At 42.3% G+C, this 27,997-nt stretch overlaps 1 protein-coding gene across 1 annotated transcript in view; it reads left to right on the forward strand.

Moving 5' to 3' along the window:
- Positions 1–15,634, forward strand: part of BEND7 (BEN domain containing 7) — a 119,226-nt gene extending 103,592 nt beyond the window's left edge. Inside the window, exons 6-8 of the mRNA XM_075345258.1 lie at positions 1,410–1,635; positions 2,767–2,892; positions 8,695–15,634. Coding sequence (XP_075201373.1) covers positions 1,410–1,635; positions 2,767–2,892; positions 8,695–8,753 — 411 coding nt within the window. The 3' untranslated portion in view covers positions 8,754–15,634. The remainder of the gene's footprint in view (positions 1–1,409; positions 1,636–2,766; positions 2,893–8,694) is intronic.
- The last annotated feature ends 12,363 nt before the right edge of the window (positions 15,635–27,997 follow it).

The raw sequence follows: 27,997 nt of genomic DNA on the forward strand, positions 1-27,997 counted from the left end.
AATCTGATTGGTAAATGGCATAGCGGCAAAAATAATTCCAACTGCCAAAATTACGTTTTTTGGTCCCCACAAATTTTGCGCAAAATACAATAACAGGCGATCAAAACGTAGCATCTGCGCAAAAATAGTACCGTTAAAAACGTCAGCTCGAGACGCAAAAAATAAGCTGTCACTGAGCCATTGATCCCAAAAAATGAGAACACTTCTTTTTCACAAACTTCTGATTTTTGTTTAACCCCTTAGATATAGTAAACCTATTCATGTTTGGTGTCTACAAACTTGTACCGACGTGAGGCATCACAGCCACACATCAGTTTTACCATATAGTGAACACAGTGACTAAAATATCTTCTAAACTATTGTGCAATTGCACTTTTTTTTTGCTATTTTTCTGCATTTGGAATTTTTTTGTCGTTTTCCAGTACACTATATGGTAAAACTCCTGATTTAATTTAAAAGTACAACTCGTTCCCCAAAAATCGATACCACACATGCCTATATTGATGGAAAAAGAAAAACTTTACAGCTCTCTGAAGAAGGGTTGCAAAAAAAACAAAACGGAAGGTGCAAAGTTGGCTGGTCGTGAAGGGGTTATACATCTTACTATCACTAAATACCTACCTTGGTATCCATATTACAGTGCCATTTTACTCCACTTTCAGTTTATTGACATAGAATAGTTGATTCCCTCTCCTGTCTCTGTGCCACCGTGTGACCAGAGTTTTGATGAAAATGTTTGGCTTTTTGGTGGAGTGCCCTAGCTTTTCATCCTTGTCAGTTCTGTGACGGAGGACGGAGCTTACCTATTAAATTGAGCCATTAAGCGTTTTTCATCACGTCGCTAGTCACATCACGACCTAAAGGGGAAGTGTTGAAATGAGCAAGTATGTTGAGTGGAACTGCTCTTATAAAAAAAACTCATTAGTTAGTTGTATCATTGTGCATTTCAAACTGATTTAGTCAGCTCTTCACCTGCTTCGACAATCCCTTTAATACTGGATATTTTACTGTAGGTGGAAGAAGACTTCTGTCCAGAACCTTTTTATTCTGATTTTTGCCTTGCAGCTAGTTCCGACATGGGGAGTGCAGAACTGCACAGTAGCTGACATAGCTGCTTTTACATTGGCTTTTTCTTATAAAGGAGGCAGTGCAAGTGGTAATGTTGCGACATGTTCTTGCAGTTTGGAGTTAACATTTCCTTATGCTTGGGGTCTGCCAAAGGACATAGTCAGAATATTAGTTTCAGTTTACAGCATTTCACCTTGTTTTATGCATGTGCAGAAAGTACTAGTCCAGCTTTTTTGTAAGAACTTTGCAAATATACAGATTGTAGAAGTTTAGATGAAAAGATAAAAATGAAAACAGTCCGGTACATTATTCTGACATGACAATATGTTTTGATTTGTTAGCCAGATGTGCAGTTGGCAGAAGGGTTTGATGTCTTCATGCCGAAATCTCAGCTGGACTCCATATTGTCTAACTACAAGAGATCAGGCAGCCTGCTTTTTAGGAAACTTGTTTGTGCTTTTTTCGATGATAAAACGTTGGCAACATCTCTACCCAATGGAAAAAGGAAACGTGGACTCAATGACAACAGGCAAGGATTGGATCAAAATATTGTGGGAGCGATAAAAGGTACACCTTGATTATAATACATGAACTCTAGTATATGTGCTGTTCTCTGTGTAAAGTGCTAAACACATTCATATGGAGCGGACAAGAAGGCAGGATTACTGCACATGAGATGATACAAAATATGGAAACACACATAAATGTGACAACATGGAGGATGCATAGTCTAAGTGGGAAGACCTCCTAGATGCCAGATTCACATAGGAACGTAGATTGGTAGTGTCTTAAAGGGGTTATTAAATTTAACATGTAAGATATGCCATAGAAGACTGATAGATTTGGTTCCCAGAATTGTTTCAAGATTGGAACCACTTCACACACCATTGGGAACAGACAGCTGGATACACAACCATGGCTTGCTCCATTCATTTATATGGGACTTCAGAAAATTGCAGAGCAAGCACCGATTTCCATAACTCCCATACAAATGAGCAGATAGACCCACATACGCAGCCACCTGTCCATTCCCAGCTGTGTACTACCAAGCCCCATCCTGGAGATAGATGTCGGTCCCTCCACAGGGACTCACATTTGTCAGACATGTATGGCGTTTCTATATCTAATTATATCTTGCTATTTCCTTACTGCTGGTTTTATTAGATGTAGCTGCAGATTGCCAAAACCTAATACAGAAATATCTAGAATTACTGTAAGCATCCCAGGCTTTCCTGTCTTCTTTATTAAGAGACTAAATCATACCATTTAGATGAACGTATCAAGGCAAATTGTATGGAAATGAACCTGCTTCTTAATTACATGCTAGATCCTCAAGACTTTGCCAAGCATTTTGTTATTACATGCAGTGATAATGACAAGGCAATAGGAGAAAGAGATGTGGATTGCGGTCCCCTGCAAATCCAGTATCCATGTGCTGCTCTCAGCTTTGTCTCTACCCTTTTATATTTTAGCAGGTTCACATGAGGATGCACAAGCACATCTCCTCTGCACAATGACGGAGGTCTTCATTACCATTTTGTGTATCCAGCAGTTTCAGCAGTCATACCAAGATGTTATTGATGCAGTTCTTATACGCACAGAGACTTCTTCCCTGAAATGCTACATCTCTGTCTTCTTGTGAAAGAGATAATTGTCCATCAATCTTTCAAATTTATTAATGGTGTTTCTGTTTCCCAGTCTTTACAGAAAAATATTGCACTGCTAACAGTGTAGAAAAGGTTCCTGGGCCACGACATTGGGTACAGATTCTCCAGGACCAGATCAAACTCGCTAGGAGAAGGTTAAAAAGAGGCTGTGATCTAGGTGAGCTCATAATATACCTCTGACATAATGGGATATTAAATCTAAAGGTTATCTAATCCATTTTTAGTTGTAAACAAGCTGTTGTTCCCGGTAAGCAGTCCCTTTACATTTGGCAATAGCTGGCGTAAAGGAATCTAGATCATTGACCATTACTTTCTATTAAGGTATATCAAGGACTAATTACTCAGGACACAACTTTATAAATAAAGCTCTCTCTCTCCTCTCTTTATATACAGTCTGTATATATATATATATATATATATATATATATATATATATATATATAAAAGCTGAATGTGTGTGTGTGTGTGTGTGTGTATGTGTATGTGTGTGTGTGTGTGTGTGTGTGTGTGTATGTATGTCCGGGATTGGCATCTGCACCGTCGCAGCTACAGCCATAAAATTTTGCACACTCACACGTCTGGACCCCGAGAGGGTCATAGGCGATGTTGTGAGGCGAAATTTTAACCCTGCGCGTTCCAATTTTGCCCCTATCTACATAATGGGGAAAAAGTGAAAGGAAAAGTGTATCCGCACCGTCGCATTTACAATCACGAAATTTTGCACAGACACCTCATGTGACCCAGGGAACGTCGTAGACTATGTTTTGACAGGAAAATTTAACCCCGCGCTTTACAGTTACTCTCCAAAAAACATGCCTTCATTAAAGTAAATGGAGCCTGGAACTACAGGTTATTAGTAGGAGCTGTGATTGGTTGCTATAGGAACAAAAGACATTCATAGTATAAGAAGCTTATATGTGAGTTAATAAGATGTCGGTGGGGAGACGGATAGAGAGAGACAGACAGGGAAAGAGACAGAGAGATAGAGACAGACAGGGAAAGAGACAGACAAACGGTGAAAGAGACAGACAGAGACAGACGGTGAAAAAGAGAGACAGACCTGGAAAGAGACAGACCTGGAAAGAGACAGATGGGGAAAGAGACAGACAGACATGCAGCCAGGGACAGAGACAGGCAGACAGGGAAGGAGGAGACAGCCAGAGAGACAGACAAAGATAGATGGGGAAAGACACAGACCTTGATAGAGACAGACGGGGAAAGAGACAGACAGGAAAAGACACAGACAAAGAGGCGGGGAGACAGACAGGGAAAGAGACAGACCTGGGGAAGAGACAGACCTGGAAAGAGACAGATGGGGAAAGAAACAGAGACAGACAGAGAAAGAAAGAGACAGACAGGCAGACCTAGAAAGAGACAGACGAGGAAAGAGACATCTGGAAAGAGACAGACGGAGCACATTACTTGGCCAATTTAGTTAAATCTGTGTGGAATATCTGTGGTGTTGAAATATATCTTGTGAAATGCTTCTATTAACTTAGTTTTTGCCTTTTAATAATTACATTTCTATCTATTTGTTTTGTGTTTTTTGTGTGTAGAATATATTTTTGTTAATACATTCTATTTTGTTAACAGCAGTCATTAACCCGGGCGCAGCCGGGTAGTACAGCTAGTATAGTATATATATATATATATATATATATATATATATATATATATATATATATAGATAGATAGATAGATAGATAGATAGATAGATAGAGATATATATATATATATATATATATATATATATCTCTATGTGTTATAAACTGATTGCTTCTAAGAAATGCAGAGACAACCATACTATATAAATGGACAAATCTTATACTAACCAATAGTAGAGGAAAACGGATATTTAATAATATAAATGTAATACAAATATAAAAGACTTACCAGCACATCCAACAGGTGTAAACAGGTGCACGCAGAAAATGCAATATAATTACATGAATATGTACAGCTGCACTCAGAAAAGCTAACATATGCAAAAATTGAATATAGGAATTTTGGCACTTCATTACTGCAATTGAAACTCTATTTAAAAATTAGATAATTAGCTTACAAAATTGACCAATTCATGTGAGTCCGACAGCAAACAACAAGGCGTATCGCTCGTTGTCGGGATCTTATCCTAATATGCCTCTATACGGATTAAAAAACTTTACAAGTATGGGAAGGAAGGATCGGAGTCCTCCGCCCTTCAGCCAGAGTGCTTTCATTTTAGCTGGATTCTACCTCCCGATACTTGTAAGTTTATTAATTCGGAGAGAGGCAAATTAAGATAGGGCCCTAATTAATCGGATTAGGGGGGTGATCTCAATTTTTCAAATATATGTTTTATCGGATTTCACTCGTCTGTGTAAAATGCAAGTGGAACCAAGGTCTTGAGGGAAGTCCTTGTTACAATGAAAGGTGCATCCCTCAAATTACAGAGTAGCTATTTAGGCGTTTCTGCAATATTTAAAGGCATATTCCCATCTCCAAGATCTTATCCCAACATGTTGTAGGTGCAATAATTATAATATTAGCAAATACCTCCAATTAGAAATATAGTATCGTTTTCCTGATGAGCTATGTTGCTTACCTCATGTGCGGGGCATTGCAGTAGCTTAGGTATCCGTGGTTACGATGACTAGCAACTAACTAACTGTATACTATATGAGTTATATAATATTACTACACCTACTGCATGAGCTATGTTGCTTACCTCATGTGCAGGGGCACTGCAGTAGCTTAGATATCTGTGGTTACAGCAACTATCAACTAATTGTCACCATATGAGTTATATATTATTACTACACCTACTGCATATTGAGATATGATATTTTATCTGGGAACCCTTTACGTGTATGTATTGATAAGTATATAGTATATGATATGACCTTTTTTTTTTTTTTTTTCTTTTTTTTAACAAAGAAAATTTTAAAGTTGCAATACAAGTCATACCAAATACAAGATCATAAAAGCAAACAATTAAAGAGCAAATCGCTGGCAAGCTCATCAGAAGCCACAGAAGGACTTCGAATCCACTCACCCCATTGTTTACCGAACTTAGGAATGGCGCCTCTTTTGATATACTGTATATTCTTTTCTCCATTAAAATGGTATTATTTAGGCTGGCAATTATCTTGGACATCCCAGGTGGGCTAACAGCCAACCACTGTCTAGCAATCGTTTTCCTCGTCTGATACAGAATTTTCGATATTGCGAGTTGTGTAGCAGCAGGACCTACCTCCTCTTACTACTCCCAAGATACCCAATTTCGGGCTCAAGCGTATATCGACATTGAATACTCTCTGTAATACACTTTCCAAGATCCCACTATGTGAGACAGACAAGTCCATCGTATGCCCCTGAATTTCTATGACATGCCTCAAGTTGTAAGCACTTGAAAAAAATCAGCGTTCGGCAGACAATAGTCCTACTTCAGCTGTTCAAATGAGCGGAACTGTCCATCCAAAAAAAGCTGATACACCCATCTCAATCCCACCCTCCTCTATTCTCCAAACCCCTCCAATCGCTTTAGCTCACCCAACCTGGGGTTATTCCATATAGGAGTATATCTGGAACATTACACTCAGTAACTCTTTACAAGTACGTCATACGTTTTGTATTAGTGTCAGGGTGGGAAGGCCACTTGCTTTGGTCATAAAGAGATAAGCTTCAAGATGGTATAGAAGAAATCCCTTCCCCAGTAGATGTTTAATTAATGGCTCCCTAATTTCCTTCTCCCCCTCCCTTGCTCAGCCCCTAAGATTTTGTAACCGTGCTGCTAGACAGTAGCTCCAAGTGTGCGGTAACGCTAGCCTTCCGTGATCTTTAGGCAACTGCAACTTTTCCAGTTTAATCCTAGGGATCTTCTTTTTCCAAACCAAATCTCTGAAAATGTCATGCATTCGCCTGAACCAGAATTTAGGGAGTTGTGTAGTATATATAACATACTAGGCATGAGGCACATTTTAATAAGATTTGTCCTAACCAAAGCTGATAATTAGTGCTTTGACCATGCCTCTACTTTATCCTTGATTCTACTCATTAGGGGGGCAAGACTTAGTGCTATATAGTCAGCTGGGTTAGTGGAGAAATTTATGCCCAGGTATTTAAATTCATGAACCACTGGAACATTAAAGACAGCGGAGGAGGCCTGACCAGTATCATGACTCAGAGGCCTCATTGCAGATTTTCCCCAATTTATCCTTAGACCTGAATAGACCCCAAACTCCTCAGTTATATTTTGGGTACACGGTAGTGAACTCTCAGCCTTCCCAAGAAATAACAATACGTCATCTGCATAAAGTGCTATCCTTCTTCTCTTCTCTATCGAAACCCCTCTAGACCTGGATGGTCTCTCACTATACAGGCCAGTGGCTCAATAGCTATCGCAAATATTAGAGGAAACAGTGGGCAGCCCTGTCTGTTTCCCCTAAACAACTCCAATCTATCACACAGACCACCATTTGCTCTCACTCTTGTCGTGGGGGCTCTGTACAGCAACTGAACCCAAGCTATGAATTTTGGCCTAAGTCCCATCTTCTGCAATACTGCCCATATATATATATTCCCACTCCACCGAATCAAAAGCCTTAGTGACATCTAAAGAAAGTTTCACTTGCGCTGCTTGCAGGTTTAAAAAAAAGTCTTCTAATATTAATTGCTGTAGACTTTGAAGGCATAAAACCTGACTGATCGGAGTGTATTACCGATGAGATAACTGTATTTAGCTGATTTGCAAGAACGTTAGCGAGGATCTTAATGTCAGTTGTTAATATGGATATGGGCCTGTAGGAGTTGGGTCGTTACTTGTATTTATCCTCTTTTGGTATCACCACTATAGTGGCCTCATACAAGGGAGTGTAGTAGGGTCCCATTTGCAAAAGTGTTATTAATCTTATCAACATAGTGTTCCGACAGCTCCTCCTCGAATACTTTATAAATTTTTATTGGAAGACCATCTCCCCCAGTGCCTTCTCATTAGGCATCTTACTAATGGCCGACTGAATTTCTTCCACCGTTACTGGCCTATCTAGAAATTCCGCATCATCCCTCCCCAGCTTCTGAAGCTTTATCCCAGCCAGGTATACTGCAAGATCCTCCTGAGAGTACTGTGCCTTAGGGGTATTTTGCACGTTGCGACATCGCTAGCCGATTGTAGCGATGCCGAGCGCGATAGTCCCCACCCCCGTCGCAGATGCAATATCTTGTGACAGCTGCCGTAGCGAACATTATCGCTACAGCAGCTTCACACGCACTTACCTGCCCAGCGACGTCGCTTTGGCCGGCGACCCGCCTCCTTCCTAAGGGGGCGGGTCGTGCGGCGTTACAGCGACGGCAGGCAGCCAATAGAAGCGGAGGGGCGGAGATAAGCAGGATGTAAACATCCGCCCACCTCCTTCCTTCCGCATTGCAGGCGGGACGCAGGTAAGGAGATGTTCCTCGCTCCTGCGGCTTCATACACAGCGATGTGTGCTGCCGCAGGAACGACAACAACATCGTACCTGTCGCTGTAGCGAAATTATGGAAATGACCGACACTACACAGATCACCGATTTTCGACGCTTTTGCGATCGTTTATCAGTGCTTCTAAGCTTTACACATTGCGACGTCGTTACCGGCGCCGGATGTGCGTCACTTTCGATTTGAACCCGACAAGATCGCAGTAGCGATGTCGCAACGTGCAAAGTACCCCTAAAGGAATAGAGGTTCGCATAAAACCTATGTAAGATCCGTAATATGTTATGCAATTCTGAATGTAACACCTGAATTGTCTGTCAGCCCATAGATACACGCATTCTCTATCTGCGCCTGATCATTTCTATTTATTATCGGAAGTGTAAGTGAAAATCATAGAAGTATACAACTGAGGGAAAGGGAAACTTCTTTGTTTAGGTCATTACAGTGTATTTCTCTTACCATGTCATGTCAGTCATATATTAAGCTTTTACCTATTTGTTTTCATTAGGAAATTCTCTTCAGGCTGCCGATGAGGAATTGTGGCTTCATTCTAAAGCAGGATTCTGAGCAACAAGTGTATAGAAGACATCTGTCCAGAAGGCGCTTCCAAGAGAACCTTGTGTTGACATCTTTAGGACATCTTTATGAGTAAAACGTCTATTTTTAACATCAGGCAGGATGTTAATGACAACAGGGTTGAAAGTGTGGCTTTGTAGAGCAGCCCCTGCGGCTTGTTCGCAGCTGGTATGCTTTTGGTAAAATGGTCTTCTCTGAAGATTGTTGTTGTTTATGTGGTGTACTGGCATTGCACTCTTGATGTGATGGAGGACATGGAGTCTGCTGTCTATGCTTTACATTAGGAATTTTACCAAGCTTGTTAGACTTTTCCAACACTGTTCTTTTTTACTAAAAATGTAGCAGTCATTTATTTACATAATTAATCTGCAAAGTACAGTACTTAGTTAATCTGCAAAGTAGGGAGGTTTGTTTTGCTGTAAAACTGATAAACGTTTTAATATCTACAGTCAAATACTGCATTCATTATATACTAGAGAGGAAACGACATTCTAGCCCATAATGTGTAGGATACTTTGCCCAAGAACACACGTATGACGTAGGAATCTCTCATTTTGTGTAATCAGGTGAAAACATCCAGAGTTTTTATGGCCTATCGAATAAATGCACACATTTCATATGCTGCATGTTTACAGGTCACTTTTTGAAGGATATGGATTGTGATAAATAATTCACATTCCAAGCGAATAGAAAGGCATAGTAATGGAACAAAGAAATATTATGCTTGTTTTTTTGTGATTTTTTTTTTTTTTTTCTAGGTTCAATGAAGATTCTTTTCAATGTTAAATTTTCTTTTTTATTCAGCTATTAATAAGGGAGCTTTAGGAAACTTCAAATCAGAAATGCATACATTAATTTACCAGGATTCCTGTTTGTAAAAACCCAGCTAAATTGCACATGACTACATTGACATTGAAGCTTATAAAGGCAAAGTCACACGTGATTTACAGCCAAAAATCCAACATCGTATTTTTATGCTAGGCTCAGTGGGGTTTTCACTATTGATTATACTGGATTTTGCTCTGAAGGTAATGGATCTTTTTCTCATTTACGCAATCTTTTTGGGGACTTTTTAATGTCTTTATAGACAGAGCTGTATGGACGTGCTAGTGTATACCATCACATCCATACAACAAGACCACTAAAATGACTGTTACATCCATAATGCAGAGTTCATCTCCAGATACAAACAGAAATAGTCCTATTAATATGTGAAGCCAGGTGTAATAAATGTCATCCTTCAACTGTAGGTTATTAAGAGGATATTTTTTAGCCATATATCTACAAATAAACAGGTACGTGTCTGCGACTCTCTTCCGGCATTACCATTTATTTTAGGCAAGATAGGTATCGTCTAAATGTAAGCTCTAGGTATTGAACGGTGATCTCCAGGTCTGTTTTGTCAGTTAGCATCAAAGAAAAAACGTCACCTGGAGACTATCCCTGATATAAGGTATTATTTGCAGTTGACTCCGTTTGAGGTTATTTTCCAATTCTTGGACTTACAGGAAGAGGAGCTTGAGATGGAAGAGGAGTGGGCACTTGAGTAGTGATAAAACAGAGGAGGAAATACTGGGCACTATCCACATTCAGCGGTTAATGGTCTGCATTCTGAAGTCATATACACCGAATCTGTCCATTAAGTACTGGCTCACAAGAGGAAAAAACGTGGTGCTCTTGTCACAAGAAAAACACTTGTAGAACATAGAAAAGTAGAATCAAAAGGCACTCACCGAGTTTAGTGTCCAAAAATCCTTTATTCCATCATTAGATAAAACAGTGTAGGCAATCGTGGACCTGCAGAAGCATCGTATAGAGACGCGAAATGGCCGTCGTCCGACGTGCCTCGTGCACCCCCCCACCCCATTGCTTACACTGTTTTATCTAATGATGGAATAAATTATTTTTGGACACTAGAAACTCGGTGAGTGCCTTTCCATTCTACTTTTCTATGTGGGCACTTGAGTATGTGGCAATCAGATTGGGGCATGCTGTAGGGACACTGAGTTCTCTGCCTAGTGTATTAATGTAATAGTTTTCTTTCACTATTCCTCTATGTTTTTTATTTTCTCATTCAGAGTATAGTTAACATACAAATAGCAATAAAATGCTATTAACATATAATGAAGGGTGACTCCACCAAATCGCTTCTGTAGCTGTCTTATACTGATCAAGATTTACAGGATATATTTTAGCTGGGAGTTTCTTAGCTAAAATCCCACATCTCTCAGTAGAGTCAGCCCAGAGTGTAGACAGGGCACACCGACCTGCTGTGCAGCTCATGTAGTTGTTTTTGTTTTTTTAATTTTTTTTATGAAGCCCTGTATCTTACTCAGATGTAGAGAAAACTTTGGCCTCAATTCATGAACATGTTTTTGACAGTTTTCCTTTAAATGTCACAAAATCTTTGAGCAATTCACAGTTGCATATTGTTTATGCCAGTCGTGTCCAGCTTCTCCCAAAATTAGCGGAGCATAGATGGGGCATGACTAAACCCACCCAACTAACTCAAGAAAATGTAGCCACTTTAGTGGTGGGTGAAAATTTTGTCAGAAATGGACCCCATTCCCTGATTGGAGTAACATATCAGACAGTAGCACATGTCAGTTGTAAGATGTGGCTAATTCATTAAGTGACATGCACCTCTGAATGAATTAAGTGCATCTTGCTCCAGTGGTCCTGATCATTAAGACTGCTGGTGTTCACAATGCCGGATATAATGAATCAGTGGGACCTTTATCTATCAGAATACAATGCAGCGCAAAGCAGTCAGTGATGTCTGTCTGCACAATGCCTACTAATCTTAAAGGGACTCTGTCACCAGGTTTTTGCCACCTAATCTGAGATCAGCATGATGAAGAAAAAGAGACCCTGATTCCAACGATGTGACACCTACTGGGCTGCATTATGTAGTTTTTATAAAGTCACTGTTTAGTTAGCAGGAGATTACCATTAGAGGACTATGGGTGTTCTGCCCAATAGTCCAAAAAAATGCATGAGCTCTGTATAAGGGCTCTTTTCCACTTGTGTACCGCTTCCAATGTGGGACCATCGGAAGCAATATGCTAATGACCCTCCTCTGCGGGTGTCAGCCGAGGTTCATGCGACTGTGATGTGATCTTGCAATCGCATCACAGGAGCGGAGAAGATGGAGGGAGCACTTTCTCCCAATCTCCTCCGTTGTCTGTCTCTGTGTGCACCGCACTGCAGTCGCATATCATGCGAGTGCACTGTGATTTTACACACGCATGAGCCGAAACTCGCTGCAAAACGCAGCATGCTCTGATTGTACCGAGAGCCCGACTCGTGTGGAGAAAAATCAGGACAGAGGAAACTGCCTCATTGATTAACACTGGTGCGAGTGCAATCAAATTTTTTATCGGATCGCACTCGCACCAGTAAATCGCGAGTGGAAAAGAGCCCTAACTGCTAGATCTGCAGCAAAGAGTGATTTTATCAAATGACAGCAAACAGCTCCAGTAAGTGACACATCACTGGAATCAGGATCTCTGCCTCAGATCGGGGGAGCAAAAACCTGGTGACAGGTTCCCTTGAATAAGAACCAGGAAAATTATTAAAGTAAATATGTCACCATGTTTTAGATATGTAAACTGAGAGCAGAATGATGTAAGTTCTGAAACCCTAATTTCAGTGATGTGTCATTTGCTAGTCCACCTACTGTCATTTTGATACAATTATAATTTTGTCTACTGCAGATCTAGCAGTGCTTGGAATGCTGACCTCTGTGTAACCCCACTCACACCACTGACCCACAGCTTTCTGTCAATATACAGAGTACATAAAAAAGCTGCCAATCAGTGTTGAGGATGGGGTTACACAGAGCAGTTCATTAGGAGGCACAAGACAACTAGTCCTGTGGTGATAATCTCCTGCTGATAAAACACTGATTTTATTGCCATGACAAAAAACAGCCAATAAGTGACACATTACTGGAAACATGCTCTCAGCCCCTACATCACGTTGCTCTCAAATTACTTAGCAAAAACTTGCTGACAGATTCCCTTGAATGCATCACTGAATGTGAAGGAAAGGATTTAATTATAAGATACAACATGAGCAAAGTTTAGTATATGAACATGTTATAAGGTCTAAAGGTGAACTAAAACCGTTCAGCTCAAAGGTGAGTTTATGTCGTTACCAACTTTGTACAGACATTCCAAGCAAAAACTAATATGAAATTCACATTGTTCAGTTTCTAACCAATCATTATGTTGCTAAATTCTGGCTTTAACTGTTTTTTGTTTTAGGTACATAAAAATGCACTGTACACTTTGTATCATTGACCCAAATAAGTATCCAAAAAAGAGAATACCTGAAGCACTTATACAACACATCTGAATCTTTCTGGAACATGAGTTACAGGAGTCAAATGCAGAACTACGAAAAGTCTTTTCAAAGTAAAAAAATCCACCTCTAAACAAGACTTTATCATTTACATTGGTACACAATTGTGTGCTGAATAGTTTTCTACAATATCTTAATAGCAGTCAGACTTTTGCCTTTCTGATCGAGAAATCTTTTAATGGATTTGCTCCCCTTATATTTGTAAAAGGTTGGAAATGGTGTTTTAAAAGTTCAGCACAACAGCTTAAATGCAAATGGTAGAAAAATGGTATTTACCAGCAGTCATAGTGGTTACCTGCAGGTAAATACTATTTTAAACATATGCAAGTGTCTAAGTGGAAATTCGTCTGCAGGGAGAAAATGATAATGTATTCTCCACGTAGTCGCTGGCTTGCAATCTATGGGACATTACCGCGGCTGTAAGCAATCAGCGCTCTCTACACTGTAACAGTGCTGTAATCACTTCTCCTTCTACTTGACATCCAGCTCTGCAGCATATTGAGCAGAATGTCACTCAAGGAGCAGTGGGAGTGACCACAGAGTGCTCACAGCCCCCAATGATGTCCCTATAACTTCATGGGGAATATATATACCATATTTTTTGGACTATAAGACGCACTTTTTTCGCCAAAATTTTGAGGGACAGTGAGGGTTACTTCTTATAGTCCGACGGCTGCGGTGAAGGGGGGTGCGGTGGTGGTGGAGCAAGTCATGAGAGTCAGGATCAAGCTGTAGTAGCGCCTACCGTGACCAGGTGGGCCCGCTCATTATCTCTTTTCACATGCACTGCATCCGGACGCCCATCATCTCTCAGCCCTGAAGCCGGCGCTGACAGGTTGGCAGGATGATGGGCGGTGAGTGTGCGCATAATTAACAGCCGTCCTGCGTGATCATCCCTGGCAACTACAGCCTGGAGTGATCATGTGCGGCTATATTCACTGCCCCCGTGCATCATCATCCGCATACGTATACTCACCGATCACCATTCCCTGCAGCATCGCGCTGACCTCCTGTCTGCCGGCCCGCTGATGTGTGTGTAGACCGATGCGCACAGCGATGACATCATCGATGTGCGCACAGCTCCACATAGGTTAGCTGCGCTGTTGCTGGCACAGACAGGAAGATGAGCAATGCTGCGTGGAGCGAGGAAAGGTGAGTATAAAAATGTATTTTTTTTTGTGTGCCACAGGATGCGGGCCATATACCCGGATGGGGGTATATAGCAGAATTGGGGCACATATCAGGATGGGGGTATTTATCAGGATGGGGGTATATAGCAGGATTGCGGCACATATCAGGATGGGGGCATATATGATACCTGGATGTGGACACATACCAGGATGGTGGACATACTGTATATACAAGGATGGGGATCACATACAAGGCAGGAGGATCATTACCAGGACGGGGTACCTTAGTAGAGAATTTGGGGACATTACCCCCATAACAGTGTCAGCAGCAGATCCTCGCCCCGTAACAGTGTGTCATGACCACATTTTTTGCTTAAAATTTTATTTTCCTATTTTCCTCCTCTAAAACCAGGACGCGACTTATGGTCCGAAAAATATGATAGCTTTATTTTCTTCTTGCAGAGGAACTTGCAGTTAGACTGCCTCACATACTTATAATGATATTTATCTGCAGATTGACTTATGGCTCCAGGTAAAGATTGTTTATATTTCCTTTAAATACAAATAAATTAGTAAATTATTCAGTACCCAATGTTGGATCTGAAGTTCTATAGTGTTAGAGTGGATTTTTTTCTGTTGTATATCAGCATTCCAACATTTCCTAATTTATTATTGAGATGGTTATATCTTCAGTTAGGTTCAACAGCCTTACATGCGCACTTGGTGTGCATGAAAATCCAAATTTGCACTTTTATTTAATGTCTTTAAATGTAGCGTCTAGGTGTTAATGTTAGGTCCTAGCCACCAGACTCAATGGTAATATATAAATATGTATGACAAACAAGCGTCTCCATGTTGGACAGACTATGATTCTCTTTATTGGGCTAATTTAAGGTAACAATGACTACTGTTTAGAGTATTTCTCAAAATGCTGCATAAGGATTCTACTTGTTTAGATCATTCCGTATATACAGGGAGATGCTTTAATTTGATTTGTATATACAACTTTATTAATATGTAAATATATATGGATATTTTTAAACTCAGATTTTGTTTTGGGGATTTTTTTTATATAAAGAATAAACAATGGACATTTGTGACAATTGTGTCTAACACTGTATTGTGTCATGAGGTTACGGGGAGACTTTAATGTTAATTAGAAAATAAAAATAATAAAAATAATTTTAATTGAATCTGCATCCTGGTTATTCCACTATTAGCAATCTGTACAGGGAATTATATGCTTTCTGTAATTAAGATTAATTCTGTCTGCCATCGACTCCTACTGCCTCCAAGTTGCACAATGGGGATTTATGAAGCTGAATGTGTTAGCAGCCAGGCGAAATTTATAACTAACAATGTTTTACATGCCTTCCTTCACCCCTATTAAGTGTTTAGACATTGTTTTTGTATCAGACTTGAAAAGTTAAAGCACCACTCCAGTAATTTCATTAATGCACCGCTGGAGTGGTGCTTTAAATCTAAGTCCCAGAATCTCTGTCTGATACTCACCTGCTGGCGGCTTCGTCTTCTACCACTGCTGCTCTTTTTGGTCTCCTGTGATTTGTGATCTGCCGGCAGCTCCAGTGTTTCGAGAGCCTTGTTCTTTCCTTTATCTGGCTCTCATAGAAATGTATACATAACTTATCACTTCCGGGCTAGTCAAAAGTTACTGTCACAAGATGGTGCCGAAAGATTGGAGCTGCATCGGTAAAAGGTGAAGCCGCCGGAAGGGTTACATTTAAAGAGCCATTCCAGCGCTGAATAAAAAATAACAATGCTAGAGTGGTGTTTTAAAAGTGATTTTTCACCAACTTATTATGGATGACCAATCCTTCGAATTGGACATAAATATAAGATTGCCAGAGGGTTGCATGGATGTAAACAGTGTACAGAGCAGGACAGCTCTACTGCGTCACACTGTATTTTGGCTGTCGCTAGGTGCTGTAGATGAACTTCTATTCAAATAGTAGGATCTATTGTGCGTATATGCAGCAGCCACTAAACAGTGTGACAAAACCCCATTAGGTCTTATTCAGATGTACGTGATTTTTTCACATATGCAGAAATAAAAAAAAGGTCCAAGTGTCATGAGTGTTTTTTGCATCCGATTTTCATTTGTATCATTGTCTGTTTTTACCATCAATGTTTCATCATCAATTTTCATGGATGAGTAAATAAATTGGAAAGCTTCTCCTATGCTTTGTAAAGTTAATCACAGACAGCACGTCGACTGCACACTGATGTCATCCATGTACGGTCTGTAGTTTTGATCCTTGACACTCCGATCAAAAACGGACATGTCTTTGTAATTTTTTTTTTAAGGACACACACTCCATTTATAAACACAAACATGTAAATACAACTATAGGCTTTAATGGATGCATGTTCTTTCTGTGAAAAACGCAGATATAACACTTATTTGAAAAACGGACGTCTGAAGGAGGCATTAAAGAGGGCCTGTCACCAGGTCAAACGTGGCCAGTTCTTGCTCTTGTTTTCTTCCCGCTGCATCCCTGACTATTCTGTATTTTTTTTGTATTTGTATGGGCCTTTTAATTTTATGTTAATTTCTCAATATTTACCATTTCTTTTGGCTGCTCTGCAATATTACCATGTGAGCCATGCCCTTTTGTCAAGACCATAAAAATTAGCGGTAACTGGAAAGGCCCATATCTTGGGAATCGTATGGCTGATTTTAAAAAGAAAAAAGTTGAATACTAGGGGGAGCAGCGGAAATAAAATAAGAGCAAAATCTGTCACGTGTTCGGTTACTTTTGACCTGATGACAGATCCTATTTAAACACATTTATGGATCTGTTTACTAAACAACTCCATTCCAAGTTACTAAGATCACATTCTAGCACCAAATAACTGACTCCAGTAACCTTCAAAATGTCGTATCGTACAACCTCTAGTGAGGCTAAGTATGATGGACATAGTAAATGCTTGCATTAATTATCAAACTTTATGATTATATATAGAACTTTCCGAGATGTGGGTAAGAAGGAAAATAAGTGGCGTCCTGTGAAAGTTGCAAATGGGATTCGTGTGAGGTCCATGACTTGTACATATGTATAAATCCGGTAATAACAAATCTGCATTAAGTGCTGGTAGGAAGGCTGATTTTAATTGAATTAGGTACCTTTATAATCTGCACTTAAAAGGTTAAGCTCTGCTTCTATGGAAACATCACACCAGGAAGATATTCACAATGAAAAGTAACTGCAGCAAAATGTGCTCCGGTAAATCATTCTTTCAGCCAGTCTGATGTTATTTAATGTTGGAGAATAATGCCTGTGAAAACATGTTCGCAAATCTAATCCTTAATAAATTGCAATGACCTACTGCAGTGAACCAGCAACTGAACCAAACCGCACCTCTGTAGTCACAGGCAGGAGTCTGGTATGGAGCGCTGCTGCCAAAAACCTCTTTCACTCATGTTTGATCGGATCAAATCTGCTGTATTTATTTAAAATATTGACTATATTCCCAGTATCGTGTTGACTGTACTGCACTTGTAGGATTGGCACAGGATTATGGATACAATCAAATCTTTGATGAAAAGACGTCTTTTTCTGAAAGGTTTGTATTGCACCAACCAAGTAAAGAATGAGGAGGTCTTAGTTGGAAACGTTATAGCCCATCCTGTTATAGGAGGAAGAATGACTCACTTCTGAGGCTTACAATACTCTATATACAGTTAAATATACTCCTAGATACAGGCGGGTACATGTAAAAAATGTGTCCTCGCTGTGACTTGTTAGTCTTAGGCTCTGCTCACACTGATGTTAGGGTTTGTTGCTTCTGTGCTATTCCAGAGGCATGAGTGCGGATCTGGCAGGCATGTGTGCCAGGGCTGACAGCAACAAGCTAACGAACCTTGGAAACATAGTGTAATTTAGATACAGCTAATCAAATTTTGCCTCTGGCCTCCTTCACATGTCCATGTTTCCAGTACGTGTGGTATCCGTTTTTTTCACGGTTACCACACGTACCCATTATAATCCATACAGCTGCCCACAAGTCCATGTTTTCACATACACTGTGTGTCAATGTGAACCACATGGGGACGTCCGTTTTTTCCAGCAGCACGGATGATAATGTCCAGTACAAGTCTATAGGTCCATGAAAAACATATGTGTTGTTCGTGTTTAACATTGCAAAGTAGAGGAAAAACTTTGTAAACTTTGTAATTTATTTATTGATCCATCTGTGAAAGACACTGATGACACACTGATGGTAAAGAAGGACACACGGTTAACACACGGATGACACGCTGATGCAGGGCTGCCACTAGGAATTTCAGGGCCCCATACTGGCAAAAGTTCAGGGTCCCCTTGAGGCTCCGCCCAGGCACCGCCTCCGCCTCCACCCCGCGAATCTTCCACAGTCCCATTGCCACTCTTGGAAAAACTTCACTTGTGTACTACAACCTCACCAATCACACATTAACCCTTCACATTGAACACCGTATCACACACACAGCTATCAGAATTGTTTTGGCCAAAAGATTTTTTTAAGCCTGCCACCACAACAAGGTAGACTCTTTTGGCAGGGTCCTACTCTAACTTTTTTTTTTTTTTTTTTTTTTTAAATCTAACTTCTTTGGTATATATTTATTTTTGGTATATCTATTTTTTTTTCTTTAAGCGAATGTGTTACATACAGTTTTTAAACTAATTGAAACCAAATTGTGATAATGCAGACTTGTGGATTTAGACCTAACAACCCCTTCAAAGGGAATCTGTCACTAGGTTTTTAACACCTAATCTTAGCGCAGCATAACATAGGGGAAGAGATCCTGATTCCAGCGATTGTCACTTATTGGGCTGCTTAGTGTAGTTTTGATAACATCACTGGTTAATCAGCAGGCGATCATCATTACAGGGCTACTTGTCATGCTGCAGGTAGTCCAGCATATCCATGCTATATATATATATATATATATATATATAAAATTGCTAGATCTGCAACAGAGAAAACATTGATTTTATCACAATGAAAGCAAACAACCCAATAAGTGACACATCGCTGGAGTCAGGGTATCTGTCTCTACATTATGCTGCTCTCAGATGGGGGAGCAAAAACCTACTGACAGATTCACTTTAAGGCTCTTTCAGCAGATAGATAGATAGATAGAATCATAGATAGATGGCTAGATAGATGGATATGTGGCGCCCCTGTGGCTTCAGTCACCACACTTAAGGTGCAGTACTCATCTTGGATCCAGAGGAGGTCGGTACCAGTTCCACAACACAAACTCATACACACAACCAGGTTGCCCTCCCCATTGGGGACCGGGCTAGGGTCAGGTCTTAAGGTAGTCACCAAACATGGGGGGCAGCCACCTACTAGTGACAGGGAACCGGGAGAGGAGCAGCCACCAGGGGGAGTTAGGAGTTTACACAACAGTTAGAGTGTTCTCCAGCAGGAGAGAACAGGAGCGGGACCGGTGCGGTTCAGGGTGCAGAGCCTTAGGGTGGAACAGACTTCACGTTGTATCACCAGAATCTGCAGGACAGGGGGATTGCATGTCCCTCTGACCACCACGAGAACCCGGAGCACAGTTCCACATAGTGTCCAGAGTCGTGATTAGAGTTAAGCCCCACAGCGGCCCCGTGTCACCTACACATGGGACAGGAGCTAACACTACACAAACCGGAGTCCCCAAGCAGCTTCAGGCCACGGGGATCCATCTTTAAAGGCGCAACAAGGAAGGGCCCAGTTCTAACCTCCAACTGATCCGGGATCGGCTGAGGCCCATCACGGCTGGAACCACAGCAGCTGATTCAGCCTTTTGATTGTCGTCACCCCACGCTTTGGCGCCAACGGCCACTACTCTTCTCATCATCCTCCCCGGGGCCTCGCTCCACCTGTGGGGAGCAGAACCATCCTTGCTGCAACACCATCCGCCCCGAAGGCCAGCGACAGCAGCGGCGGCTAATCCCTGGCCATGAACCACAGGTGGCGTCACAAGACTATCATCCTCATCATTCCCCACCATCATCCAAACCCCCTTCTATTGTACACCTTGGGGCCACAAAGCCGGGCAGGGCCACCTGTGACATCCCTGACCCGACATCACTGGCCCGGCGACAAGTAACATTTAACCCCTACGCCGTAGGTGCTACAGATTGGAGATAGAATCATAGATAGATAGAGGAATAGAGAGATAGAGAGAGGAATAGATAGATAGTGGGGGGATCACAGCAGGTGGGGGGTCTCACAGCAGGTGTGGGGGGTATCACAGCAGGTGGCGGGTCTCACAGCAGGTGGGGGGCTCACAGCAGGTGGAGGGGCTCACAGCAGGTGGGGGTCTCACAGCAGGTGGGGGTTCACAGCAGGTGGAGGAAGGGGAGAGGGGGCAGCAGATGAGGGAGGGGGGCAGCGGCTGATGGGGGGAGAGCGGTGGCAGATGGAGGGGAGGCAACAGATGGGTTCAGTGGCGGTGGATGGGGAGCCTTGACTTCTGCAGCCAACGGCTGAGGGGCGGCGGCTGAAAGGAGACAGTGTCTATAACTTACCGATCGCTCTCCTCAAGCTTCAACAGCACAGACTCCGGAGTGAAGGTGAGGGGAGCGGTCTCCGGCCTCAGATCCACAGTGATTGGACAGATCGGTCACAAGGCTGATCTCTCCAATCAGAGCTGCGGGCGGGTGAAGCAGAGGTCACCCGCTCCAGCCAATGATCAGTGCTACAGCTGCACTGATGATGGCTGGATTTCAATGTTTCAGCCATTTTCAATGACTGAAACATTACAGTGGCTGTGATTGGCTGACGAACGCCGCTCAGCCAATCATAGCCTCCTTAGGTCTAGGGAGGAGACACCACCCCTCCTGAGGTCAGGCAGAGGGCCCCTCCTCCCCTAATCTAAGATATTTGCAACGACCGCATCCACCGGGGCTCCAGGGCCACGATCTCGCCATGACGTACTGGGTACGTTATGGGTCCTTAAGTACCAGGGAGTCATGATGTACCCAGTACGTCATAGGTCGCTAAGGGGTTAACACGTTTTCAGGCTCTAGGGGTCCGCTCCCACTTGGGGCCCCTGTGTGACTAGGGGTGCTGCCATGTCTGCCAGTGCAACGTCCCCGCCTCCTGTCCATGGGGCCCAGTGAGCAGAGGAATGAAAGGGGAGGGGCCCGGGCTGTCAGCCGGGCCCCCCTCTTTTCACCGGGCCCCATACAGGAGTCACACTAGTAAAGCCCTGATGGCGGCCCTGCGCTGATGCAAAACACCAGTACCATTTTTTCACGTATATATTTAAACACGGACGTGTGAATGATGCATAAATATGAAGATTATACAGCAATTCTGCTTTGGATTTTTTAAATAAATGCAGCATTCATCAGCTGTTTGGGATCTATTGAACAATGTATTCAGTTAGTATTTTTAACCTGGTGACAGATCCACTTTAAAGGGAACCTGTCATCAGAAATTTTGCACTAAACCTAAAAGATTCCCCCTCTGCAGCTCCTGGGCTGCATTCTAGCAAGGTTCCTGTTTCTATTGTGCCCCCTTTCTGACCAAAATAAAGACTTTGTAAAGTGGTACCTTTTTGTATTCAGATCTTGATAATGGTAGACGGGGGAGAGCTCTCTGGTGTCCGTTAGTCTGCCTCCCTGTCGCTTTAGGCCGTCCCCCATCGCACAATTTCAAAGAGGTGACGTGAGGTAAGCTGGCCAGCGCTTGCGCAGAACGGTGGAGGCAGCGGTGGAAGCGCGAGCACGAGATTATGGACGGGTACTTGATGAAAATCACAGCGCCGCCCATAATCTCGCGCATGCGCAACACGTCACCAGCGGTCACACTGCACATTGCAGTCCCGTACATTGCGCCGTGCCACTCTCGCGGGACTGTGCAATGTGCACAGTGTGACCGCTGATGACGTGTTGCGCATGCGCGAGATTATGGGCGGCGCACATCAGCAAGTACCAGCCCATAATCTCGTGGTCGCGCTTTCACTGCCGCTTCCACCGCCGCCTCCACCGTTCTGCGCAAGCGCTGGCCAGCTTACCTCACGTCACCTCTTTGAAATTGCGCGATGGGGGATGGCCTAAAGCGACAGGGAGGCAGACTAACGGACACCAGAGAGCTCACCCCCGTCTACCATTATTAAGATCTGAATACAAAAAGGTACCACTTTACAAAGTCTTTATTTTGGTCAGAAAGGGGGCACAATAGAAACAGGAACCTTGCTAGAATGCAGCCCAGGAGCTGCAGAGGGGGAATCTTTTAGGTTTAGTGCAAAATTTCTGATGACAGGTTCCCTTTAACCAGTTCCCGCTTGCGGATGAGCTTCACAGGATGACTCAGATGGTTGTTATAAGGGCCATCAGCAGGCCCCCAGCTACCATGGTAACCCATTGGTTCCCCATGATGGCGTCGTGAGGGGCAATGGGAGGCAGAGCTCACGGGACTACCACAAGATAAAGTGGCCTCTCCTAGTCTAGGGGTCAGAAGGTCACAGTGCGTTGCTACACGCACGCCTGCTCTAGTTGCAGATGCTTTGCTGTTAACCGTACAGATTTCCCTTGTGCTGGTGTTGCAAGCGTTGAAGATGTTCTATGACCTCACTGCTTCACCACCACCACCACAGCTGCCGCCCCACCACCGTGCGGAGCTGCCGCCCCACCTACACCCCACCTACTGTCTCCTCCCCAAAATCCTATAGAATGTAAGCCCGCAAGGGCAGGGCCCTCTTCCCTCTGTACTAGTCTGTCTATTGTAACTTGTATATGTATTCTGTATATAACCCCCTTCTCATGTACAGCACCATGGAATCAATGGTGCTCTATAAATAAATAATAATAATAATGTTCTTTTGTTTCCTAAGGCTTTCCATCCTGGTCTATCTCTGCTGTTCTGTTTTATCCACTTACCTCTCAGCATGTGTAATTGCCAATGATAGCCTGCTATACCTTGGTATCAATGTGGAGGTGTGAGCTGTGAAAAGAAAAGTATCTTTGGACTTGTTTCTTTCTTTTACCATTGTCTGTCTTATTCCCTTTTTCCCGTCGCCACGAAAGCGCCACCAGAGAGATAGGTCCGCCCCTCAATTTGGACAGGAAACCCACTAAAATAAAAGGACAGCACCTCTCTACCGCATCAGTTCGGTTTCCTGTCCCAGGATGGGAGACACAGACGTGCTGTGGCGCTGCCACAGTAAGGCGGCTAGGGGTTCTTGATTTCACATCAGGGACCTCCATCTTTTTCTTTTTTGCTTTTTCTTTTGGCCGGGTCTGTGTCCTGCCAGAGAATCCTGGCAGTAGAATATGCTGGCTATCGGGTCATCTGTGTCCCGCCTGGCTCTGCCAGCAGTTATACAAGCCGGTTTGCTGAACGGGTCTGTGTCCCACACCCTGCAGTTGTACATGCCGGTGGAAAAATGGCGCCGGGTCTGTGTCCCGCAGCTGGTGGAGCTGCGGTTGTACACACCGGTGATTACTACAGTTGCAGACCAGGTCTGTGTGCCATGGCCCACACTTCTTCTCCGGTCCTCAAACAGCTCAACGTAACCCAACCTTTTACTATGGAGATGGATGCATCTGAGATCTTTTTCTCTAAAATATTGTCACCCGCCGAAAGGACCTATGATATCGGTAATAGGGAACGTCTGACTATAAAATTGGCCTTGAGGAAAGACTTAATTTTTTGGAGAGGACAGTACATTCAGTCATGGTCATCACGGATCATAAAAAAAATATTTATAATCTGCTAAACTAGTTACTCCTAGACAGGCAAAGTGGTCTCTGTTTTTTTTCACCTGATTCAACCTTTTTGTGACGTATCGTCCTGGGGTTAAAAACATTAAATGGTGGTGAGCCTGTCCCCTTTTTGCAGAAAGGAGTAGTTATTTCTGAAATGTGTTTGGACTTGGAGAAGAAGTCCGCAGAGACCCAGGGGATTGCCCCTGCCTCTTGTTCTCGAGGTAAAACTGTTCCTTTGATCTCTGACTTAAAATATTAGGTGAGCATAATGATTCAGATCTTGCAGGTCATCCTGGTAGTAAAACTACCACGTATTTACTCTCTCACCGTTTTTGGTGATCAAGGTTGCACCAGGATGTTCGGGGTTATGTCTCTTCTTGCAACACGTGCGAGTTCCAAAACCCCTCATATTCATCCATCTGAGGTTCTGCAACCATTGGCCGTTCATTGTAGACCGTGGACTCACTTGTTAGTTGATTTTATCACTGTTCTCACTGTGTCTACAGGTAAAACAGTGGTTCTAGTAATTGTGGATAGATTTTGCAGAATAGCTAATTTTATTGCGTTACCAGCACTTTTGAGTGCTAAAACTTTGGTACAAGTTTTCATTAATGAGATTGTGAAACTTCATGGGTTCCCCTCTGATACTGTTTCTGATTGTGGGACCCAATTTATATCAAAGTATTGGAAAGCATTTTGTACTTGTTTAGGGATACATCTCTCGTTTTTGTCCTCTTTTCATTCACAGTCTAATGGGCATTCTGAACGGGTTAATCAAAATTTTGATACTTGTCTGAGGAGTTTTGTTTCTTAAAATCAGAAGAATGCAGTTTATTTACCGTTAGGGGAGTTCGCATTAAATAACCAACTTCACAGTCAAGTCCCAGTTCTTCGGGTGGTATGATTTTCATTCACAATTCTGCAGAGCGTTTTCCTCATCTATAACCCGTGTGTGTGGGGGGGGAGGGGGGGTTATTAAATATAAAGTATGGCTGATCGGAAGGGCGTGCTCGGTTGGTCCAGACTTGAGTATTGATGATTTGGTCTAGTTTTCAAATAAGAACATTAAAAGTTCCTTCCTGGAAACAGGGACCCAGATTCATCGTACCCTATAAGATGATCGACGTGATCAACCCAGTAGCATTTCGCCTTGCCACCTACTTTTAAAACCCATAATGTGTTTCACTGATCACTCCTCAAAAGATATATTGCTTCTTAGTAACCAATACTGTTACCTCCTCATTCTGTTCTTGATCGGAGTCTTGAGTTTCAGGTAGCCAAGATTATCGATTCCCGCTTTGTACGCCAGTTACTTCAGTACTTGGTGCATTGGAAGAGTTATGGTTCAGGGGAGAGGATGTGGGTACCAGAATCTGATGTTCAATTGATTAGGCTTGTGCAGTATGTTAATGCTTTATGCCCAGATAAACCAAGTCCTAAAGGTCCAGAGACCTCTTGGGAGCAGGGATACGCTCACGTGGCTACCTCCATAGAAAGTGGCTTCTCCTATTCTAGCAGTCAGAAGGTCACTGTGTATGGCTACACGCACGGATGCCCTGGTTGGAGCTGCTTTGCTTTCCTGTTAACCATGCAAAATTCCCTTGTGTTGGTGCTGCAAGTGTTAAAGTTGTTCTTTTGTCTCCTAGGTCAGGATGGAAAGCCGTATCTCAGCTGTTCTATGTTATACACTCACCTCTGGTATGAGTAGTCACCGCTTAGCCTGGGTAATTCCAAATGATAGCCTGTTATACCTTGGTATTGGTGTGGAGGTTTCTGCTGCCCTGCACACTAGTCAGGGGTGAGCTTCGGGTAAGTCGGGATAGGAACGTGATCGCCGCACAGAGTGAAAGAACGTGTCTAGTGACATCAGGGAGCTCTGGATTGTCAGGGGTTGTACTTCCTGTTTATCCCTAGTGTCCCTTCTGTCTTGCCATGCGCTGTTTGGCTCCTTTGTTAAACATGATATTGTGTGCACAACCAATTGCAGCATGTAAATGCCTTTGTCAGAGATTGACAACAGCATTTAAATAGCTAAATACGCGATCGTAGTTCATCTCCAGTCTTTGCTGTTACAGAAAGATGTCAGCTATGTGAAACAGCTGGCATCTTCCTGGTATAGTGTGGCTCAACTGCTGAGCCCACTCCATAGAGAGGGACCCCAACTTATATATTATTACATCACAGGTTGGGAAAGTCTTATTAAAAGTGTCATTATTACAACTGTGTAGCCCCTACTGATAACAGCTGTGAGGGTACCTTTTAGATTAAATTCTTCAAAAGATCTCCCAAACCGTGGACATCATGAATAAGATCCTAGCTGCACAAATGTAGCCGAAGCATTTCAGAGAAAGTATACTCTACTTGGCTCTTCACAGCGCCACTGCAGGTGATTGACATGTAAATAACCCAAGCTCCGACTTTTCACAGAAAAATATATTTTCTGCAATGGTGCAGCCAGGCTTTGATACATGCTGCTCGCATTCATTCTCAGCAGCATTAATTAGGCGAGGGGACAGGTTCCCTTTAATGGCCGTAAGATAGTAGTCTCGACAGTCTTTTTAGCCAATCTGACTTTAATAAAGCTCATATCTCAATCTTGGGCAACTGTGAGTTGTACAAAAATTGCCCAGCATTTCAAAGCTTTACGTCAGATTTCTGTTTGATGAATTGCACAACAGAGTTGAGATATTTGACAAATGAGTATTTAAAACACTTTTTGCAGGAAAGACTCAGATAGCCGGAAAATACTCAAAATATTCTTGTTTTGATGAAGGGTTCTCTTCTAATTAAATTATGTTGTAAGTTATTTATTACCTGACTACTCACCTTATAATAGCTTCTGACCATAAATGGGCTTAATCCAGTCATTTTTTTATTTTTACCCATGACCTAACTTTAACTCATAAAGTTTGCTGACAGCTGACCTAGATGTGAATTATTTTACCAGTTCATCCACTTTTCCACTGATGATTCTACGGTTTATGCTTTCAATAGCCGCTCCCTGTAAGATTATTCAAGGTACAGGTATGTTTGATGTCATCAAGCAGTTTGACAAGTGATCATGTACAATGCTTAGATACAAAAATAAGGTAACACCTTGCAGGGCATTCTGAAGAACAGGGTGTGAGCATAGCTGAGTCCCACACCTTTAATCTTCACATTTGAGAAACATTAAATTCAGTTATTTCATATTAGAATTCTGATTATCTAATCTGTGTTTCTGGATTAGGCATAAACCTCACTCATACCTGAGGTTGCGGTTCTCTCTAGTGGATCTCATACAACAGCTGATAGAGACCATTCAATTAGGTTTTGCTTTATCTCCATTTCTAAAAAAAAAATGTGTGCTGCTGGTCCAAACTTTGTATTTTCTGATACCATAGCATTTATCTATGGGTGCAGTGTTGATTTTATCTTTGTAAAACACCCAGGGAGACCAACACAGTGAATGTGGCAGAATTAAAAATTGCAAATTAAGCCTTTGGTGTGCTCAGTACATTGTAGTGCCCATATATTTGTGCCCAGCTTGTGCTTCTGGAGACAACACGACTCGTAAATCAAGTGGGCTTCTTCCCTACAACAATGCCAAACATGTGGATATAAACTGTAGTTTAGGCACACTGTGGGGCTCAGAAGAAAAGGGGTATTTCGATTTGGGAACAAAGATTTTGTGCTTCCAGTAATGTGGAAACCCCTAATATTTCATTTAAGAGAAGACGAACCTGAGTGGGGACTTGTTATTTTGTTTTTGTGTTGAGTTGAGTTGAGTTGAATGAATCTCTGAAATACATGATTCAGGTGAAATTCTCGACAGATCCTTCACTGTAATGAGGCAGCAGAGTTACTCTGGACTCTGTTCGGCATTTGTTCAGCGGTGTCCTTTTCAAAAGTGCACAAAACTGTTATTGACTGCACTTTTCATGCACGTAAAAAAAGGTGGTTAAAAAAATGGACACTGCCGGACCACATGCCAGACAAGACTCCAAAGTGACTCGCTCTGCCTCAGTATAGTGAATTTTTCGTTTGG

The sequence above is a fragment of the Anomaloglossus baeobatrachus genome, chromosome 4 (assembly GCF_048569485.1).
Source record: "Anomaloglossus baeobatrachus isolate aAnoBae1 chromosome 4, aAnoBae1.hap1, whole genome shotgun sequence".
NCBI lineage: Eukaryota > Metazoa > Chordata > Amphibia > Anura > Aromobatidae > Anomaloglossus > Anomaloglossus baeobatrachus.